This window comes from Vulpes vulpes, chromosome 2, assembly GCF_048418805.1.
Source record: "Vulpes vulpes isolate BD-2025 chromosome 2, VulVul3, whole genome shotgun sequence".
Classification (NCBI taxonomy): domain Eukaryota; kingdom Metazoa; phylum Chordata; class Mammalia; order Carnivora; family Canidae; genus Vulpes; species Vulpes vulpes.
The window spans coordinates 43656035-43672821 of record NC_132781.1 but is presented as its reverse complement, the minus strand read 5'-3'; the positions used below and the strand labels follow the sequence as shown (position 1 = coordinate 43672821).

Sequence of the window (16787 nt, the reverse complement as noted above, 5' to 3'; positions counted from 1 at the left end):
GGTTCTGGATCAATTCCTACATCAGGCACCCCCCAGGGAGCCTGCTTCTCCCTCTGCCTATGTCTCTGCCTCTCTCTGTGTGTTTCTCATGAATAAATAAATAAAATCTTTTTTAAAATAATAAAAATAAAATGGGAATAAATGTTGTAGAATTTTAAGTAATAGTAGCTGACCAGGAATGGAGACAGAATGATACAGAGATGAATGGGGATAGTTCCATAAACATGAAAATGTAGGTGGCTCTCAGTGGCAGACAGTACACATACTGTTTGAAATTATTTTTGTCCTCCAATTTTTATGTTTGCCAAATAGAGAAAAAGTGACCAAAAAGCAAATATAAAATGTCAGGGAGCAAACTCAAAGAAAAACTTAGCACTTTAGTATTATTAATTTTGACATCTTTTCTTACTTTTTCTTTATGTCAGCATTCTTATGTACATAAAAATCTGTGTAATAACTTAAAAGTTCTACCTAGGCCAGGGAGGAGTAAATGATATGCTTTTTTAATGCATGGGGAGGCAGTATTTTGTCATTTTTAATTCTAGCTTCACCACATGAGTTTCCTTGGGAAACTTATGTATTTCCTCTTTGTGAATTTCAGTTTCTTCATCTGTAAAATCCATATTTCACTGGATCTAAATTGCCATAACACCCTCAATTATTTTATGTACCACTAAGAAAAAATAGATATTGCAATTAAACTGTGATTCAGTGCTTTTTTTTATTGACTGAAGATATTTATCCTAAGCTGTTTGTATGTGTTAGAATCAGTGAGGAAAAAAAAAAAAAAAAGAATCAGTGAGAAATATAGTACCATCAGCCTTCTGAGTTTTAAAAATATTTTATTTATTTACTTATTTGTTTGTTTGTTTGAAAGAGTGTGTGTGCTAGTGAACAGGGCAGCAGGGACAGGGAGAAGGAGAGAGAATCCCAAGCAGATTCCGCACTGAGTGTGCAGCCCAATACAGAGCTCCATCCCACAACCCCGAGATCATCACCTGAGTAGAAGCCAAGAGTCAGGGATAAAATAAAAATCTTAAAAAAAAAAAAAAAGAAAAGAAAAGAAAAAGAAAAAAAGAAAAACTATTCAAAAAGAAAAAAAAGAGAAAGAAACCAAGACTTAACCAACTGAACCACCCAGGCACCCCTCAGCCTTCTGAATTTGTAAGTAGGACACTGTACTTAAAGCATTGAGCAAGGAGCCTGGCACATTATAAACATTCAATAAGTAGTAGCCATTGTGTTGAGGTTAACTGTTCATGATTTGATCATGAGCACTTTGTGAAGTGCTGCTCATTGTTTAGGTTCTTTGGGGATCAAAATTATTAATAGATCATCTGAATGAGATTTGTTGGCGGTAATCAGAATGCCCACTCATTTTGAATTTGAAGTGGCATAACATCTTTAGTTGTTTTTCAGGGGTAATGCTTTAACTGTTAGCATTTTGTTATCAATGAAATTTGTTTGTAGACTATTGTTGAAATTTCTTCCAGAAATAAATTCTACTGATACATATCAACCTTCTGTGTTAGTTGAACTTGCTATTTATGGAGAGAATTTGTTCAAGTGCACAAGATGAATGAGATAGTCCTACATGTAAAGCTTAGTAAAATTGCATTGTTGGTATTATGGTATGAGACCTCAGGTTTTAAATTATATTTTTATCATTTTCTTATCTATGCAGGAGGCAGACAGTGGGGAGGAGGAATGCCGGTCACAGCCCCGGAGGTATGTTTGTGTATTACATTCTGTAGCATTTCTGTAGTTAATGTTTTTTCTCTAATTCTTTCCTAGTCTTGTTAGATAAGCTTATTCTGGTTTTCCAAGATGCTTAATTGGTCTCTCTAAATGGGATTGCTTTAAGAATCCAGTTATTGACTCAAAGATTTGAAATGGTAGATTGCATTATATTGTACACATGAAACTAATATAATGTTGTATGTCAATTATACGTATACACATACATACATAAAATGATAGATTGCTTTAAGAAAGTGCAGATATGCCAGTATTGGCCCAAATTTTACCCAAGTCTGGAGACTCTTGAGTAATTAAAAACTTTTTTAAAAAATAATTAATTAATTAAAAAGTAATTTTTCATTACCTTTTAGGAAAATTTCAGCCTTCAGTTTTGTACTTAGGTTTATTATTCATTTTGATAGATATTTAAATTAGATTGGTCAATATTTCACTTCCTAAATACAAAGGATATACTGAGTTACTTACCCAGTCCTTCAAATAAAATGAATACTCAAAGAGTAGTAGGAATGTTGTTAAAAGGGTACCAATACCTGCTGCCAGTAAAACAAAAAGATTATGAGAGATATTTAGGAAGTATATAATAATATTTTTGTTATCTTAAGTTTTTTTTTTTTTAAGTGGTTTTATAAATCAGCTTTATTCCCTAAGAACAGTCCTGGTGGTAAGTTCAAGATGGTCATTTAAATACTACCAAACTTGTATCCTTTGAACTCAATCACATGAGCCATTCTGAATAATACAGAGGCAGTATACACTAAGCATGCTCAATGTGGAGAACCTGGTTAAAGGGAATGCTCCCTTAATGATGAATTGATTATCAAGTCCTTGTTGCTGTATACCATCCTTGTAAACTACAAGTTTATATAAAAATAGTTCCTTTTCATCAGTAACTGAGACTTATTGACAGTATTTTTCCTGTCTTGGTTAGGCTTGGGGGCACCTGGGTGGCTCAGTGGTAGAGTGTCTGCCTTTGGCTCATGTCATGATCCCCCGGGTCCTGGGATTGAGTCCCACATCAGGCTCCCTATAGGGAGCCTGCTTCTGCCTCTGCCTATGTCTCTGCCTCTCTCTCTCTCTCTCTCTGTCTCTCATAAATAAATAAATTAAATATTTTTTTAAAAATTAGGCTTGAAGCTTAATTTCTCACTATCTCCTGGGGATGATCTGACAGTGAAGTGTCATTCTTTTGCATAGGGCTAAGAGATAGAAACCAGAAAAAATTTTAGCTGAATGATTACCAGAGGTATCACAACCTTATTCCCATTAGAGTGAAAAAAGGATTCCAAAAGATTCTAAATTTTCTAGTAGGCCAAATGTAAAGATCTTTGGGTTAATTTCAATTAACCCAAATTTGGGTTATGTGTTGGCTTGGCATCTACTGGGTTAATTGTTGTTCCTAAAATTACATAACAATGAGGCAATGCAAGTTTACTCTCATTCACAATCCTGAATTGTTAAATCATAAAGACCACTGTTTTTAAAGTTGTCCACAATAAATCATTAATATGACGAGCAGAGGAGATTTGTAAACCTCTTCTATTTACAAGAAAAGGATTATTTATACAAAGAAGAAATGAAGAAAAACCTGGAAGCACCCACATTTTTAAAAATCAAAATTTACGGGGCTGCCTGGGTGGCTTAGCGGTTTAGTGCCACCTTCAGCCAAGGGCCTGATCCTGGAGACCCAGGATCCAGTCCCGGGTCGAGCTCCCTGCATGGAGCCTTCTTCTCCCTCTGCCTGTGTCTCTGCTTCTCTCTCTGTATGTCACTCATGAATAAATAAATAAAATCTTTTTTAAAAAATCAAAATTTGGGCAGCCCGGGTGACTCAGCAGTTTAGTGCCGCCTTCAGCCCAGGGCGTGATCCTGGAGACCTGGGATCGAGTCCCACGTCAGGCTCCCTGCATGGAGCCTGCTTTTCTCTCCCTCTCTCTCTCTCTCTCTCTCTCTCTGTCTCTATGAATAAATAAAATATTTTTTAAAAAAATCAAAATTTACTTACCTGCTGTAATTTCTTACATTCAGCATATTTCCCAGGCTATTTCTAAATCTAATTACTTTAGTCTGACTCAAAGCAAAAAAACTCATCTTAAGTGCCAGTTGAATGCCATTTGTATCTAGATGGTATAGAAGAGGTTTGCAGATTATTTTGGCATTCTCCATCACTTATCACAGAATAAACCAGCACTAAGTTAGCATCATTTCATTGAGCATGCCTGAATTCATCTTTTCAGTTTGCAAGTTCAATTGTGGTTTGTAGTAGAGAATTAAATAGTAAACAGCATATTATTAAAACTAATGCCGGTTCCAGGTAATAAAAGAAAAAGTTGCATTAATTATCTCTTATCTTTACCAAATGCTACTTATTGGGAAAGTTGTAAGTTAAAAGTAATCATTTAATATCATTACCCCAAACTATGAAGTCTTTAAAAACCAATGTTCACAGGCAACAAATATAAATTAGTCTGCATCAAAATTTTTACAAACCATATAACTGATAAGGGGACAATATCCAGAATATATAAAGAACTCTTACAACTCAACCACAACAACAACAAAAGAACAACCTGTCTTATTCAGCTCTGGCTCCTATAACAAAATTCCATAGACTGAGAGGCTTAAACAAAAGGATTTTTCTTAAAATTCGACGCAGGGAAATCCAAGATCAAGGTGCTGGCAGATTTGGTTCCTGGTAAGAGCTTTCTTTCTGACTTTCAACAGCTGTCTTCTTTCAACAGCTGTATCCTCATATAGCTATGTGAGAGAGGGTACTCTGGTCTCTTCCTCTTATGTGGACACTAATCCTGTCATGGGAGCCCCATGGCATCATTGTGACGTCATCTAACCCTAAATTCCTTCCAAAGGCTCTCATTTCTAAATACCATCACATTGGGGGTTAGAGCTTCAATGTATGCATTGAAGAAACACACAAATATTCACTTCAGTACATTCTATCTTGCTCCCCCCCAAAATTCATGCCCCTCTCACATAAAAAAAATCCATTCCAGCAACCCCAAAAGTCTTAACTCATTTTAGCATCAACTCCAAAGTCTGAAGTCCAAAGTCTCATCTAAATATCTCATCTAAATATGGGACACCTGGGTGGCTCATTCAGTTAAGCATCTGCCTTCAGCTCAGGTCATGATCCGAGTCCTGGGATCAAGTCCCATATCAGATTCCCTGCTCAGGGAATACAATCTTTAAAAATATATTTCATCTAAATCAGATATGGGTGAGATTAGAGGCAAAATTTTTCTCCAGCTATGAACTATGAAACCAGGTAAACTATGTATTTCAAAACACAGTGGTAAGATAAGCTTAGGAAGACATTCCCATTCCGAAAAGGAAAGAAAGAAGATGTGACAGGCCCCAAGTTAATCCAAAACTTAGCAAGGTAAATTCCATTAGATCTTAAGGCTCAAGAAAAATGCTCTTTGGTTTGATATTCTGCACTGGGGACCCACTGGGGCAGTTGTCCTGTTTTCAAAACTCCCTAGAGTTGTGTCATCCCCAAGGCCCAGCAGAGCAGTCCTGCGCCTTTGGCTCCCTTGAAGTGCCACCCATCTGGTGTTCTGCAAGGGCCCATCCACCTGGCACTCTGCTAGGCAGCAGAACCAATGTAAAGGCAGCTTTGCACTCTGGATTTTTAGCTGGAGTAGCAGTCCTGATGATCTCTGAATCGTCTTTGGGTCCTTCTTCCCTTTTCTTGAAGGATAATGTATGTTCACAACTTCCCTTCATTCTGTCTTGTTTTCTTTGCTTCCTTCAGTCCCAGCTGGCTGGTATAAATCCCATCTCTATTCCTAGTTTCTGTGGAGAGGTCCATGGTTTCTACCCAGCTTAATCACCACACCATTAGTGTTCTCTTCTGAACATGCTTTCTCATTTTTTACAATATAGACAGAGAACTTTGCAAGTCTCTAAGTTCTGTTTCCTTTTTGCTTAACAACTATTTCATTTCTTTCTTCTCATATTTTACTATGGGCAGTTTGGAGGAAGTAAGCCGTTCCTTCAGTGCTTTGCTTAAAAATCTCCTGAGCTAAATATCTAATTTCCTCACTCACAAGTTATACTTTCATAAGACACTAGAACATGAACATAATTCAGCTAAGTTCTTTGCTACTTTATAACAAGTATTGCCTTTTCTCCCTTATCCAGTAACATGTTCCTCATTTCCATCTGAGACCTCATCAGAATGGACTTACTGCCCATATTTCTACCAACATTCTGTTCATTATTTGATATATTCTTTAAGAAGATAAAGGGCTTTTTCTCCAGCCCTTCTCTTTTCTTTCTGAACTCTCACCACAATCTATTAACACTCCCTTCATGACAATCGTATCATTTTCTAGCATGCACCTCAGAATTCTTCCAGCCTCTAGCCATTACTCAATTCCAAAGCCACTTCCACATTTTTAAGTATTCATTATAGCAGCACCCCACTTCTTAGTACCAAAATCTGTATTAAGGTTTTCCAGAGAAAAAGAATAGGAAATAGATAGATTTAGTATAAGGAATTTGTTCACAATTATGGAAGCTGGGAAGTCCCCAATATCTACAAGTTGGAGACCCTGGAGAGCTGATGGCATAACTTCCAGTCTGAACCTGAGTCTGATCAGGAAAAGCCTGATATCATAGCTCAAAGACAAGCAGAGGGAGCAGATTCTTTCCTGCTCAGCCTTTTGTTCTATTTAGGCCTTCAATGGAATGGTGAAGCCTACCTACATTAGAGAGGGCCATCTGTTTTACTCAGTCTACTGATTCAGCTGTTAATTTCATCCACAAATACCCTCAGAGACACCCCAGAATAATGTTTAACCAAATTTCTGGGCCCAGAAATTTGTGGCCCAGCAAAATTGACACATAAAATTAACCTTTGAACAACTCGATTAAAAAATGGGTAAAGAACATTCCTCCAAAGAAGATATACAAATGACCAATAAGTACACGAAAAGATGTTCAGTATCAGTATCACTAATCATTAGGGAAATGCAAATCAAAACTAAGATGAGATATATCACCACATGCATCCGGATGGCTACTATCCAAAAAAACAGAAAATAACAAGTATTGTTGAGGATGTGGAGAAATTGAAACCCATGTGCACTGTTGGTAAGAATGTAAAATGGTACAATATAATAGGTCCTCAAAAAACCAAAATATTTATGATCTAGCAATTCCACTTCTGGGTATATACCCATAAGAGTCAAAAGCAGGGTTTTGAGAAATTTGTATACCCATGTTCGTTGCACATTATTCACAATAGCCAAAAGACAGAAGCAATCCAAGTGTCCACCGGCAGATAAATGGATGAACAAAATATAGTATATACATATAATGGAATATTACTCAGCCTTAAAAAGGAAGGAAATTCTGACACATGTTACAACATGGGTAAACCTTGAGGATATGATGCTAAGTAAAATAAATAAACCAGTCACCAAATAATATTGTATGTTTCCACTTATACCAGATACATACAGTAAGTAGTCATATTCTCAGAGATAGAAAGTAGAGTATTGATTGCCAGGGGTTGGGGGAAGAGGAGAATGGAGAGTTATTGTTTAATGGGTACATAAACAATGTACCCATTTTATGACAATTCTAGCAATACTTTGTCTTTCTCAAAAGATAAACATAAAAACATAATATCACAGAGCTAAAAATCAGATTGTATATTATTACCTTTTTGGTAAAAAGATAAATGGGCGACATTCAATACCAGTTTTCCTTGTGCGTGTTTATGAACTCATTGCTTTGTTGATTGTGATGACCCACTTTGCTTAGTTGTGAACAACCAGGAAGATGAGTATAAAACTACACCATACGGCATCCAATATTTAATCATTTGACTTATAAACAACTATCTTACATGAGTTAACTAATAAAATTATAAGCCAATAAATAAAAATCAACAAAAGAAGTATACCACTGAAATAAATTTTTGAAATCCCAAGACATCTTTTTTAAGGTGAATAGTTGTGGCAGGAAACAAAAACACAAATTTAAAAAGGTATATACATCCCTATGTCTGCTGTAGCATTATTTAGAATAGCCAAGAAAATGGAAGCAACCTCAGTGTCCATCAATAGATGACTGGGTAAAGAAGATGTGGTATGGATATAAGTATACATACAAACAAATACAGTAGAATATGTGAACTATTACTTAGCCATAAAAAAGAATGAAATCTGGATGCCTGGGTGGCTCAGTGGTTGAGCATCTGTCTTCGGCTCAGGGCGTGATCCTGTGGTCCAGGATCAAGTCCCACGTTGGGTTCCTCGCAGGGAGCCTGCTTCTTCCTCTGCCTATGTCTCTGCCTCTTTCTGTGTGTCTCTCATGAATAAATAAATCTTAAAAAAAAAAAATTAAATCTTGCCTTTTTGTGACATGGATGGAACTAGAGAGTATTGTGCTAAGTAAAATAAGTTAGAGAAAGAGAAATACTGTATAATTTCACTTATTATGTGGAATCTAAAAAACAAAAGGAGCAAACAACAGAACAGAAATACTCATAGATACAGGAAACAATCTGTTGGTTGCCAGAGGGAAGGGATTGTGGGAGTGGGGGATATTGGGGAAGTGTCCACTGGCAGATAAATGGATGAACAAAATATAGTATATACAAATATATATTGTGTTCCTCGTAGGGAGGAACACCATACTGTACTGTCACCATTCAAGTTGTTGAAATATTATTAACTCTGTTTCTTGTGCTGAACATAGGGATATATATATCTTTTCGAATTTGTGTTTTTGTTTTTTTCAGATAAATACCCAGAAGTGGAATTGCTGGATCATATGGTAGTTCTATTTTTTTAATTTTTTAAGGAACCTCCATACTACTTTCCATAGTAGCTACACCATTTTGCATTCCCACCAACACTGCACAAGTCCTTTTTCTCCACATCCTCACCGATACTTGTTATTTCTTGTCTTTTGGATATTAGCCATTCTGACAGGTGTGAGTTGATATCTGTGATTGATTTGCAATTTCCCTGATCATGAGTGATGTTGAGTGTCTTTTCATACATTTGTTGGCCATCTATGTGTCTTTGGAAAAATGTCTAGTCATCTATATAAATAGGATATTAACCATGTATTGATTATGTCATTTTCAAATATCTTCTCCCATTCAGTAAGTTGCGTTTCATTTTGTTGATGATTTCTTTCCCTGTGCAAAAACTTTTCAGTTTGATGCAGTCCCATTTGTTTATTTTTGCTTTTGTTGCCCTGAGGAGACAGATACAAAAAACGTTGCTCAGACCAATGTCTGAAAGCATACTGCCTCTGTTTTCTTCCAGGAGTTTTAAGTTTTCAGGTCTCACATTTAGGTATTCAATCCACTTTAAGTTTATTTTTGTTTATGGTGTAAAAATTGGTCCAGTTTCATTCTTTTGCATGTAAACTGTCCAGTTTCCCCAATACTATTTATGAAAGAGATGGTCTTTTTTCTATTGCATATTCTTACCTCTTTTGTCAAAGATTAATTTTCTAATTGTGGGTTTATTTCTAGACTCTATTCTGTTCCATTGAAATATATGTCTATTTTTATGTCAGTATCATTACTGTTTTGATTACTTTGTCGTATAGTTTGAATTCATGGAATGTTATACCTCAGCTTTGTTCTTTCTCAAGATTGCTTTGGTTATTCAGAGCCTTTTGTGGTTCCATACAGATTTTAGGATTACTTGTTCTAGTTCTATGAAAAATTGCCATTGGTGTTTTGATAGAGATTGTGTTGAATCTGTAGATTGCTTTGAGTGGTATGGACATTTTAATAACATTAATTCTTCCAGTCCATGAGCATAGTTTATCTTTCCATTTATTTGTGTCAACTTCATTTTTTTTTTAAATCAATGTCATGTTTTCCAGAGTATAGATCTTTCATCTCTTTGGTTAAATTTACCCCTAGGTATTTTATTCTTATTAATGTAATCAGAAACAAGGTGGTTTTCTTAATATTACTCTCTGATAGTTCGTTATTAGTGTATAGAAATGGAACAGATTTATGTATACTGAGTTCATATCCTGCAACTTTACTGAATTAATTTATTAGTAATAATTTTGGGGTGGTGTCTTTAGGGTTTTCTATATGTAGTACCATTTACTCTGCAAATAATGACAGTGTTACTTCTCCCTTTCCAAGACATCCTTTTTAGATGTCTTATTCTTTTTCTTGTCTGATTGCTATGTCTGATACTATGTAGAATAATAGTGGCAAGAATGGACATTCTTGTCTTATTCCTGATCTTAAAGGGAAAGCTTTCAGCTTTTCACCATTGGATATGATGTTAGCTGTGGGTTTGTCATAGTGGCCTTTATTGTGTTAAAGTATGTTCCCTCTATACCTACTTTGTTGAGAGTTTTTATCATAAATGGATGTTGAAATTTATCAAATGCTTTTCGGCATTTATTGACATGATTATATGATTTTTTATCCTTCTTTTTGTTAATGTGGTGTATCATTGATTTTGTGGATATTGAACCATCCTTGTGTTCTCAGAATAAATCCCACTTGATTATAGTGTATGACTTTTCCAATGTATTGTTGAATTCAGCTTGCTAATATTTTGTTAGGGATTTTTGCATCTATATTCATCAGGGATATTGGCTTGTAGTTTTTTTAGCGTGTGATATCTTTGGGTTTTGGTATTAGGCTAGTGCTGGTCTTATAGAATGATTTTGGAAGTATTTCTCCTCTTTAGTTTTTTGGAATAGTTTGAGAAGGATAGGTATGAACTCTTCCATAAATGATAGAATTCACCTGTGAAGTTGTCTGGTTTTAGGCTTTTGTTTGTTGGAAATTCTTTGATTATTGGCTCAATTTCATTACTAGTAATCAGTCTATTCAGATTTTCTGTTTCTTCTTGATTTAGTCTTGAAAGATTATATGTTTCTAGGAATTTATATGTTTTTCTAGGTGTCCCATTTGTTGTCATATAATTGTTTGTATTAGTTTCTTACAATTCTTTGTATTTCTGTGGTATCAATTATAACTTCTTTTCATTTCTGATTTTATTTATTTGAGTCCTCTCTTTTTCTTGATGAATCTGACTAAAAGCTCATCACTTTTCTTTTTTTTTTCACAGAACTGCTTCCTACTTGTATTAATGTTTTCTATTTTTTTTTTTACTTTAGTCTTGGTATCATTTATTTTCACTCTCTTTATTCTTTCCTCCCTAACTAAAAGCTCATCAATTTTCTTCTTCTTCTTTTTTTTTTTTTTTTTTCAGAGAACTGCTTCCTACTTATATTGATGTTTTCTATTTTTTTTACTTCAGTCTCGGTGTCATTAATTTTCACTCTCTTTATTCTTTCCTCCCTTGAACTAGCTTTGGGTTTTGTTCTTTCTCTAGTTCCCTTAAGTGTAATCGTACATTGTTGTGTTGAGATTTTTCTTGTTTCTTGAAGTGGTCCTAAGTTGCTATAAACTTTCCTCTTAGGATACATTTTAAAAGCACTGCATTGTTACTTCCTCCCTCCCCATCTTTTATGTTTTTGATGTCACATTTTACATCTTATTATTTTGTGTATGCTTTGACTAATTATTATAGATCTGGATGATTTTAAGAATTTAGTATTTAACTTTAATACTAGCTATGTAGGTGGTTGATCCACCACCTTTTCCTATACATTTACTTTTACCGATGAGATTTTTTTCTTTGATAATTTTCTTATTTCTAGTTATGTACTTTTCTTTTCCATTTAAAGAAGCCTCTTTAGGGATCCCTGGGTGGCGCAGCGGTTTAGCGCCTGCCTTTGGCCCAGGGCACGATCCTGGAGACCCGGGATCAAATCCCACGTCAGGCTCCCAGTGCATGGAGCCTGCTTCTCCCTCTGCCTGTGTCTCTGCCTCTCTCTCTCTCTCTGTGACTATCATTAAAAAATAAAAATAAAAAAATAAAACAAAAATAAAATAAAATCTTTAAAAAAAAATAAAATAAAGAAGCCTCTTTAATATTTATTATAGGGCCAGTTTGGTGTTGATGAATTCCTTTGTCTTTGGCTTTCCTGGGAAATTCCTTATCTCTCCTTTAATTCTGAGATATAACCTTTTTGGGTAGCATACTCTTGGTTGGAAGTTTTTTCCTTTTAGCATTTTCAATATATTGTGTTACTTCTGGCTGTAAAGTTTGTGCTGACAAATCAATTGATAATCTTATGGGAGTTCCTTTGTACTTAAGTAGTTGTTTTTTCTCTTACTGATTTTAAGATTCTCTCTCTAACTGATGGTGCTTTGATGATAATGTGTGTTGATGTGGGTCTCTTTGGGTTCATCTTACTGGGGACTTTTTTTGCTTCCTGAAACTGGATGTCTGTTTCCTTCACCAGGTTAGCTACATTTTCAGCAATTATTTCTTCAAATAGTTTTTCTCTCCCTTTCTCTCCCTCTTTTCTCCTTTTGAGGCCTCTATAATTCAAATGTTTGTATGTTTGATATTGTTCCAGAGATCCTTTCATCTCATTTTTAAAAATTCTTTTTTCTGGGACACCTGGGTGACTTAGCAGTTAAGTCATCTGCCTTTGGCTTGGGGCATGATCCCAGAGTCCTGGGATCAAGTTCCACATGGGGCTCTGGGCATGGAGCCTGCTTCTCCTTCTTCTTGTGTCTCTGCCTCTGTGTGTGTGTGTCTCTCATGAATAAATAAATAAAATCTTTTAAAATAAAATTCTTTTTTCTTTTTGCTCTTCTTATTGGGTGATTTCTGTTACCCTGTCTTCCAGATTGCTGATCCATTCTACATTTTGATCTGCTGTTGATTGCTCTAGTGTAGTTTTCATTTCAGTACTGAATTCTTCAGCTCTGATTGACTCTTTTTATATTTTCTGTTTCTTTGTTGAAATTCTTGCTATGTTCATTCATTTTTCTCCTGAGTTCCATGAGATTTTTTATGGCCACTACTTTGAACTTTATCTGGTAGATTATTTATTTCCATTTCTTTTAGTTCTTCTTCTGAAATTTTATCATATTCTCTTTTTTAGTTTTTATTTTTTTATTTAAATTCAATTAACACATAAGGTATTATTCGTTTCAGAGGCAGAGGTCAGTGATTCATCAGTCTTTTTTTTTTTTAAGACTTTTAATTTAATTTAATTGATTTATTTGACAGAACACAAGCAGGGGAGTGCAGGCAGAGGATGGAGGAGCAGGTTCCCCACTGATCAGGGAGCCCCACATGGGGCTTGATCCCAGGACTCTGGGATCATGACCTGAGCCCAAGGCAGATGTTTAACTGCCACCAGCCTCCCAGGCACCCCCATCAGTCTTATATAATATCTAGTGCTCATTATATCACATGCCCTCCTTAATGTCTATCACCCAATTACACCATCCCCGCACTCCCCTCCCCTCCAGCAACCCTCAGTTTGTTTCCTGTGATTAAGAGTCTCATGTTTTGTGTGTGTGTGTGTGTGTGTGTGTACACACATACATACATACACATATACACATAAATCTTCTTTATCCATTCATCTGTCGATGGACATCTGCACTCTTTCCATTGGCTATTGTGGACATTTCTGCTATAAACATCAGGGTGCAAGTACCCCTTCAGATCACCTACATTTGTATCTTTGGGGTAAATAACCAGTAGTGCAATTGCTGGGTCATAGGATAGCTCTATTTTCAACTTCTTAAGGAACCTCCATACTGTTTTCCAGAGTGGCTCCACCAGCTTGCATTCCAACCAACAGTGTAAGAGGGTTCCCCTTTCTCTGCATCCTTGCCAATATCTGTTGTTTCCTGACTTGTTCATTTTAGCCATTCTGACTGGTGCAAGGTGGTATCTCATTGTAGTTTTGATTTGAATTTCCCTAATGTCAAGTGATGTTGAGCATTTTTTCATGTGTCTCTTGGCCCTTTCGTTTTCTTTGGAGAATGTCTCTTCATGTCTTCTGCCCATTTCTTGATTGGATTATTTGTTCTTTGAGTGTTGAGTTTGATAAGTTCTTTATAGAATTTGGATACTAGCCCTTTATCTGATAAGACATTTGTAAATATCTTCTCCATTTGGTTTTCTCGATTGTTTCTTTGCTATGCAAAAGCTTTTTATCTTGATGAAGTCCCAATAGTTCATTTTTGCCTTTGTTTTCCTTGCTTTTGGAGGTGTGTCTAACAAAAAGTTGCCATGGCCAAGGTCACGACCAAGGTCACAGCAGTTGCTGCCTGTGTTCTCTGGGATTTTGATAGATTCCTGTCTCACATTTAGGTCTTTTATCCATTTTGAGTCAATTTTTGTGTATGGTGTAAGGGAATAGTCCAGTTTCACCCTTTTGCATGTGGCTGTCCAATTTTCCCAACACCATTTGTTAAAGAGACTATCTTTTTTTCCATTGGATCATCTTCCTCCAGGAAATATTCAGGGGGCTTTAAAAAAATTAATAAAGTTAATATACTTTACTTCTTGTTCTCTTCAAGTTATTTGTTTTGGATGAAAGGATAAGAGGCTATTAGGGAAGTTTTATTCTGTATACTTAAATTCAGAACTGCTGAGTTCAGTATAAGGTCAAGCTTTTTTTTTTCTTATATTCTTATGCTTGTGGATTTAAACAATTTTAACTGTAGGAACTCCTGATTTACATGATTTTTCTTGAAACATGCACACATACGTGTGTGTGTGTGTGTGTGCACATGCATATATATATACATACAAATAAAAATATTTCAGGGTAAGAAATATATATATATAGTGTATGTTTAGTTTTAGATATATTTTAAAGGAAATAGATACTACAGAAAGATTTCCTTTATAACCCAAATGAACTCTCAAATTGCCACATCATCAAATTCCATATCACTTCAACATTCACATTTAATTATCTCAAAAGATGCTCTAAACCTTCTGATAGAGAATTTTTACAAAGTGAAATTAAAGAGAATTTACAAGAACTAATATGTTGAATATTAGTATTATTTATAGAATATTAGTCTTCTGAAAAGGTACTTCAAAATGTTTGCCATATATTTTTTAAGATATTATTTATTTATTCATGAGAGATACACAGAGACAGAGACAGAGAGACAGGCAGAGAGAGGAGCAGGCTCCCTTGGGAGCCTGATGTGGGAACTCCATCCCGGGACCCCAGGACCACGACCTGAGCCAAAGGAAGACACTCAACCACTGAGCCACGCAGGTGTCCCAAAATGTTTGCCATATTTTTATCTTCCGAAAAACATTTCTGTAAAACAAAAAATTTCCCACGTAAAAGTAAAAATTTATCCCAGAGCAGCATCTGTTCTTCAAATTGAATTAAAGTAGAAACATATATAAATGTATATAAATTATAGGCATTACAATTTCTATCATACTGATGTAATGGTCTGGAATGGACCACATTATGATTTTTCTATCTTCATTATAATATTATTGCTATAAAAATTAGTTTGTTTTAGACTTCCTGTCTAGTTAGATAAGACTCTAAGTCTACAGTTTTATTTTCTTTTTATATATACAAAGGGGTCATCAAGGAAAGCATGGGTATCCAGCAGTGTAATAGAGGGAGAAGGCAGTGAACAAACAGTAAGAAGACCTAATTTTAGTCCTGTCTCACCTCTTACTATGCTAAGCTTCAATTCCCTCTTCTGAAAAATGAGTATAACATCTGCCTATCTATCCTTTAGGTCTGTTAAAAAAGCAAAATAACGTATAGGAAAGCCTTACCAAATATTAAGCACCCAGTATTACAGCAAGATGTAAACTGGTAGTACGTTTTCACTAGACTTGTCTAAATTCTTTTCCATTTTAATTTCACAAACTCACAGCCCCATTTCTCTAACTCTGTTTTTTGACCGACACCCTTTATATTATATAGTATTTTTTTTTAATTTTTATTTATTTATGATAGTCACAGAGAGATAGAGAGAGGCAGAGACACAGGCAGAGGGAGAAGCAGGCTCCATGCACCAGGAGCCCGACGTGGGATTCGATCCCGGGTCTCCAGGATCGCGCCCTGGGCCAAAGGCAGGCGCCAAACCGCTGCGCCACCCAGGGATCCCTATATTATATAGTATTAAGATTATTTACTGAGGAAAACAAGAAGTTGACAGACTTTAGATACCAATAAAATTCTTATTTAGTTACAAATCTAGTATTAAATTAGAAATGGGAATTTCCCATCTCTGGGTCAGTAGTTCAAATCTGATTTAGCCTGGATGATAACCTAAAGTCACAGCCATTGGATGATATTTAGAAATCCCTATTTAAAGGTACTAATCATCTTGTTTTATTCATTCAATGAATATTAAGCAGAGGCACATCTATGTGCTTCTCTGACTCACTACTATTCCACTGTCCTGAGGCAGAAAAATATATTAATAAACATAACTGGCAGACTATTCTGGTGTTAATTATTCACTGGGAATTTCCCCAAGCCAGGCAGTCATTTGGAGAAAGAAGAAAGGACCTGTTATTGATTACCTAGCCGAGCCCTAAAACAGCTGTTCTGCTGAAACACCAAACAAAAAGTCAGGAAATTTAGAAACTGTTTAAAACACATGATTGGTTGTGAGCCATCTTTGCTTACAACAATCCATACTCTTCAGTAGAAAAATTCCCACTTCATGCACTAACAGAATTCTCTGCTTCCCTTTTACAACACTTCCACCACTGTTATATATGACTTGTTGTCTGTTCTTGCCACTTACCACTGAGTAAGGACAGAAAGAATCTCTGTCTTGTTCATGATTGTATCCTTGAATTCTGGCGCATATAAAGTACTCAATAACTTTTGGTAGAAGTAATGAATAAAGAAGAACCATACTTCTCATCCATTTTCAGGCTTTGGGAAAATATCTTTAGCCTCTTTGAGCCTGTTTACTTAACTCTATAATAGAAACAAGAATCTTTTACAGTTTTTCATAAGTAGTTTCATAAAATATGAAGGCCAAATGCCTATCACAATAATAAGCACTCAAGGAATAGTAACTATTAGCATTATTTTTACTGTTTTTCCTTTTTATCATTATAAACTGAGTTCTTCTCAAATTAGGATCATAATTTTTTGTCCGTAATAAATAAATCTTT

General features: G+C 35.4%; 1 protein-coding gene across 4 annotated transcripts in view; it reads left to right on the top strand.

Annotated features, from left to right (window-relative positions):
* The window catches only part of SSH2 (slingshot protein phosphatase 2), a 235283-nt gene that overhangs the window by 93351 nt on the left and 125145 nt on the right, over nt 1–16787 (top strand). For 2 of the 4 annotated variants that reach the window (XM_072747905.1, XM_072747904.1), the window contains 2 exons: nt 1685–1728; nt 8531–8565. In XM_072747905.1, coding sequence (XP_072604006.1) covers nt 1708–1728; nt 8531–8565 — 56 coding nt within the window. In that variant the 5' untranslated portion in view covers nt 1685–1707. The remainder of the gene's footprint in view (nt 1–1684; nt 1729–8530; nt 8566–16787) is intronic. The other 2 variants (XM_072747902.1, XM_072747903.1) reach the window with 1 other exon arrangement.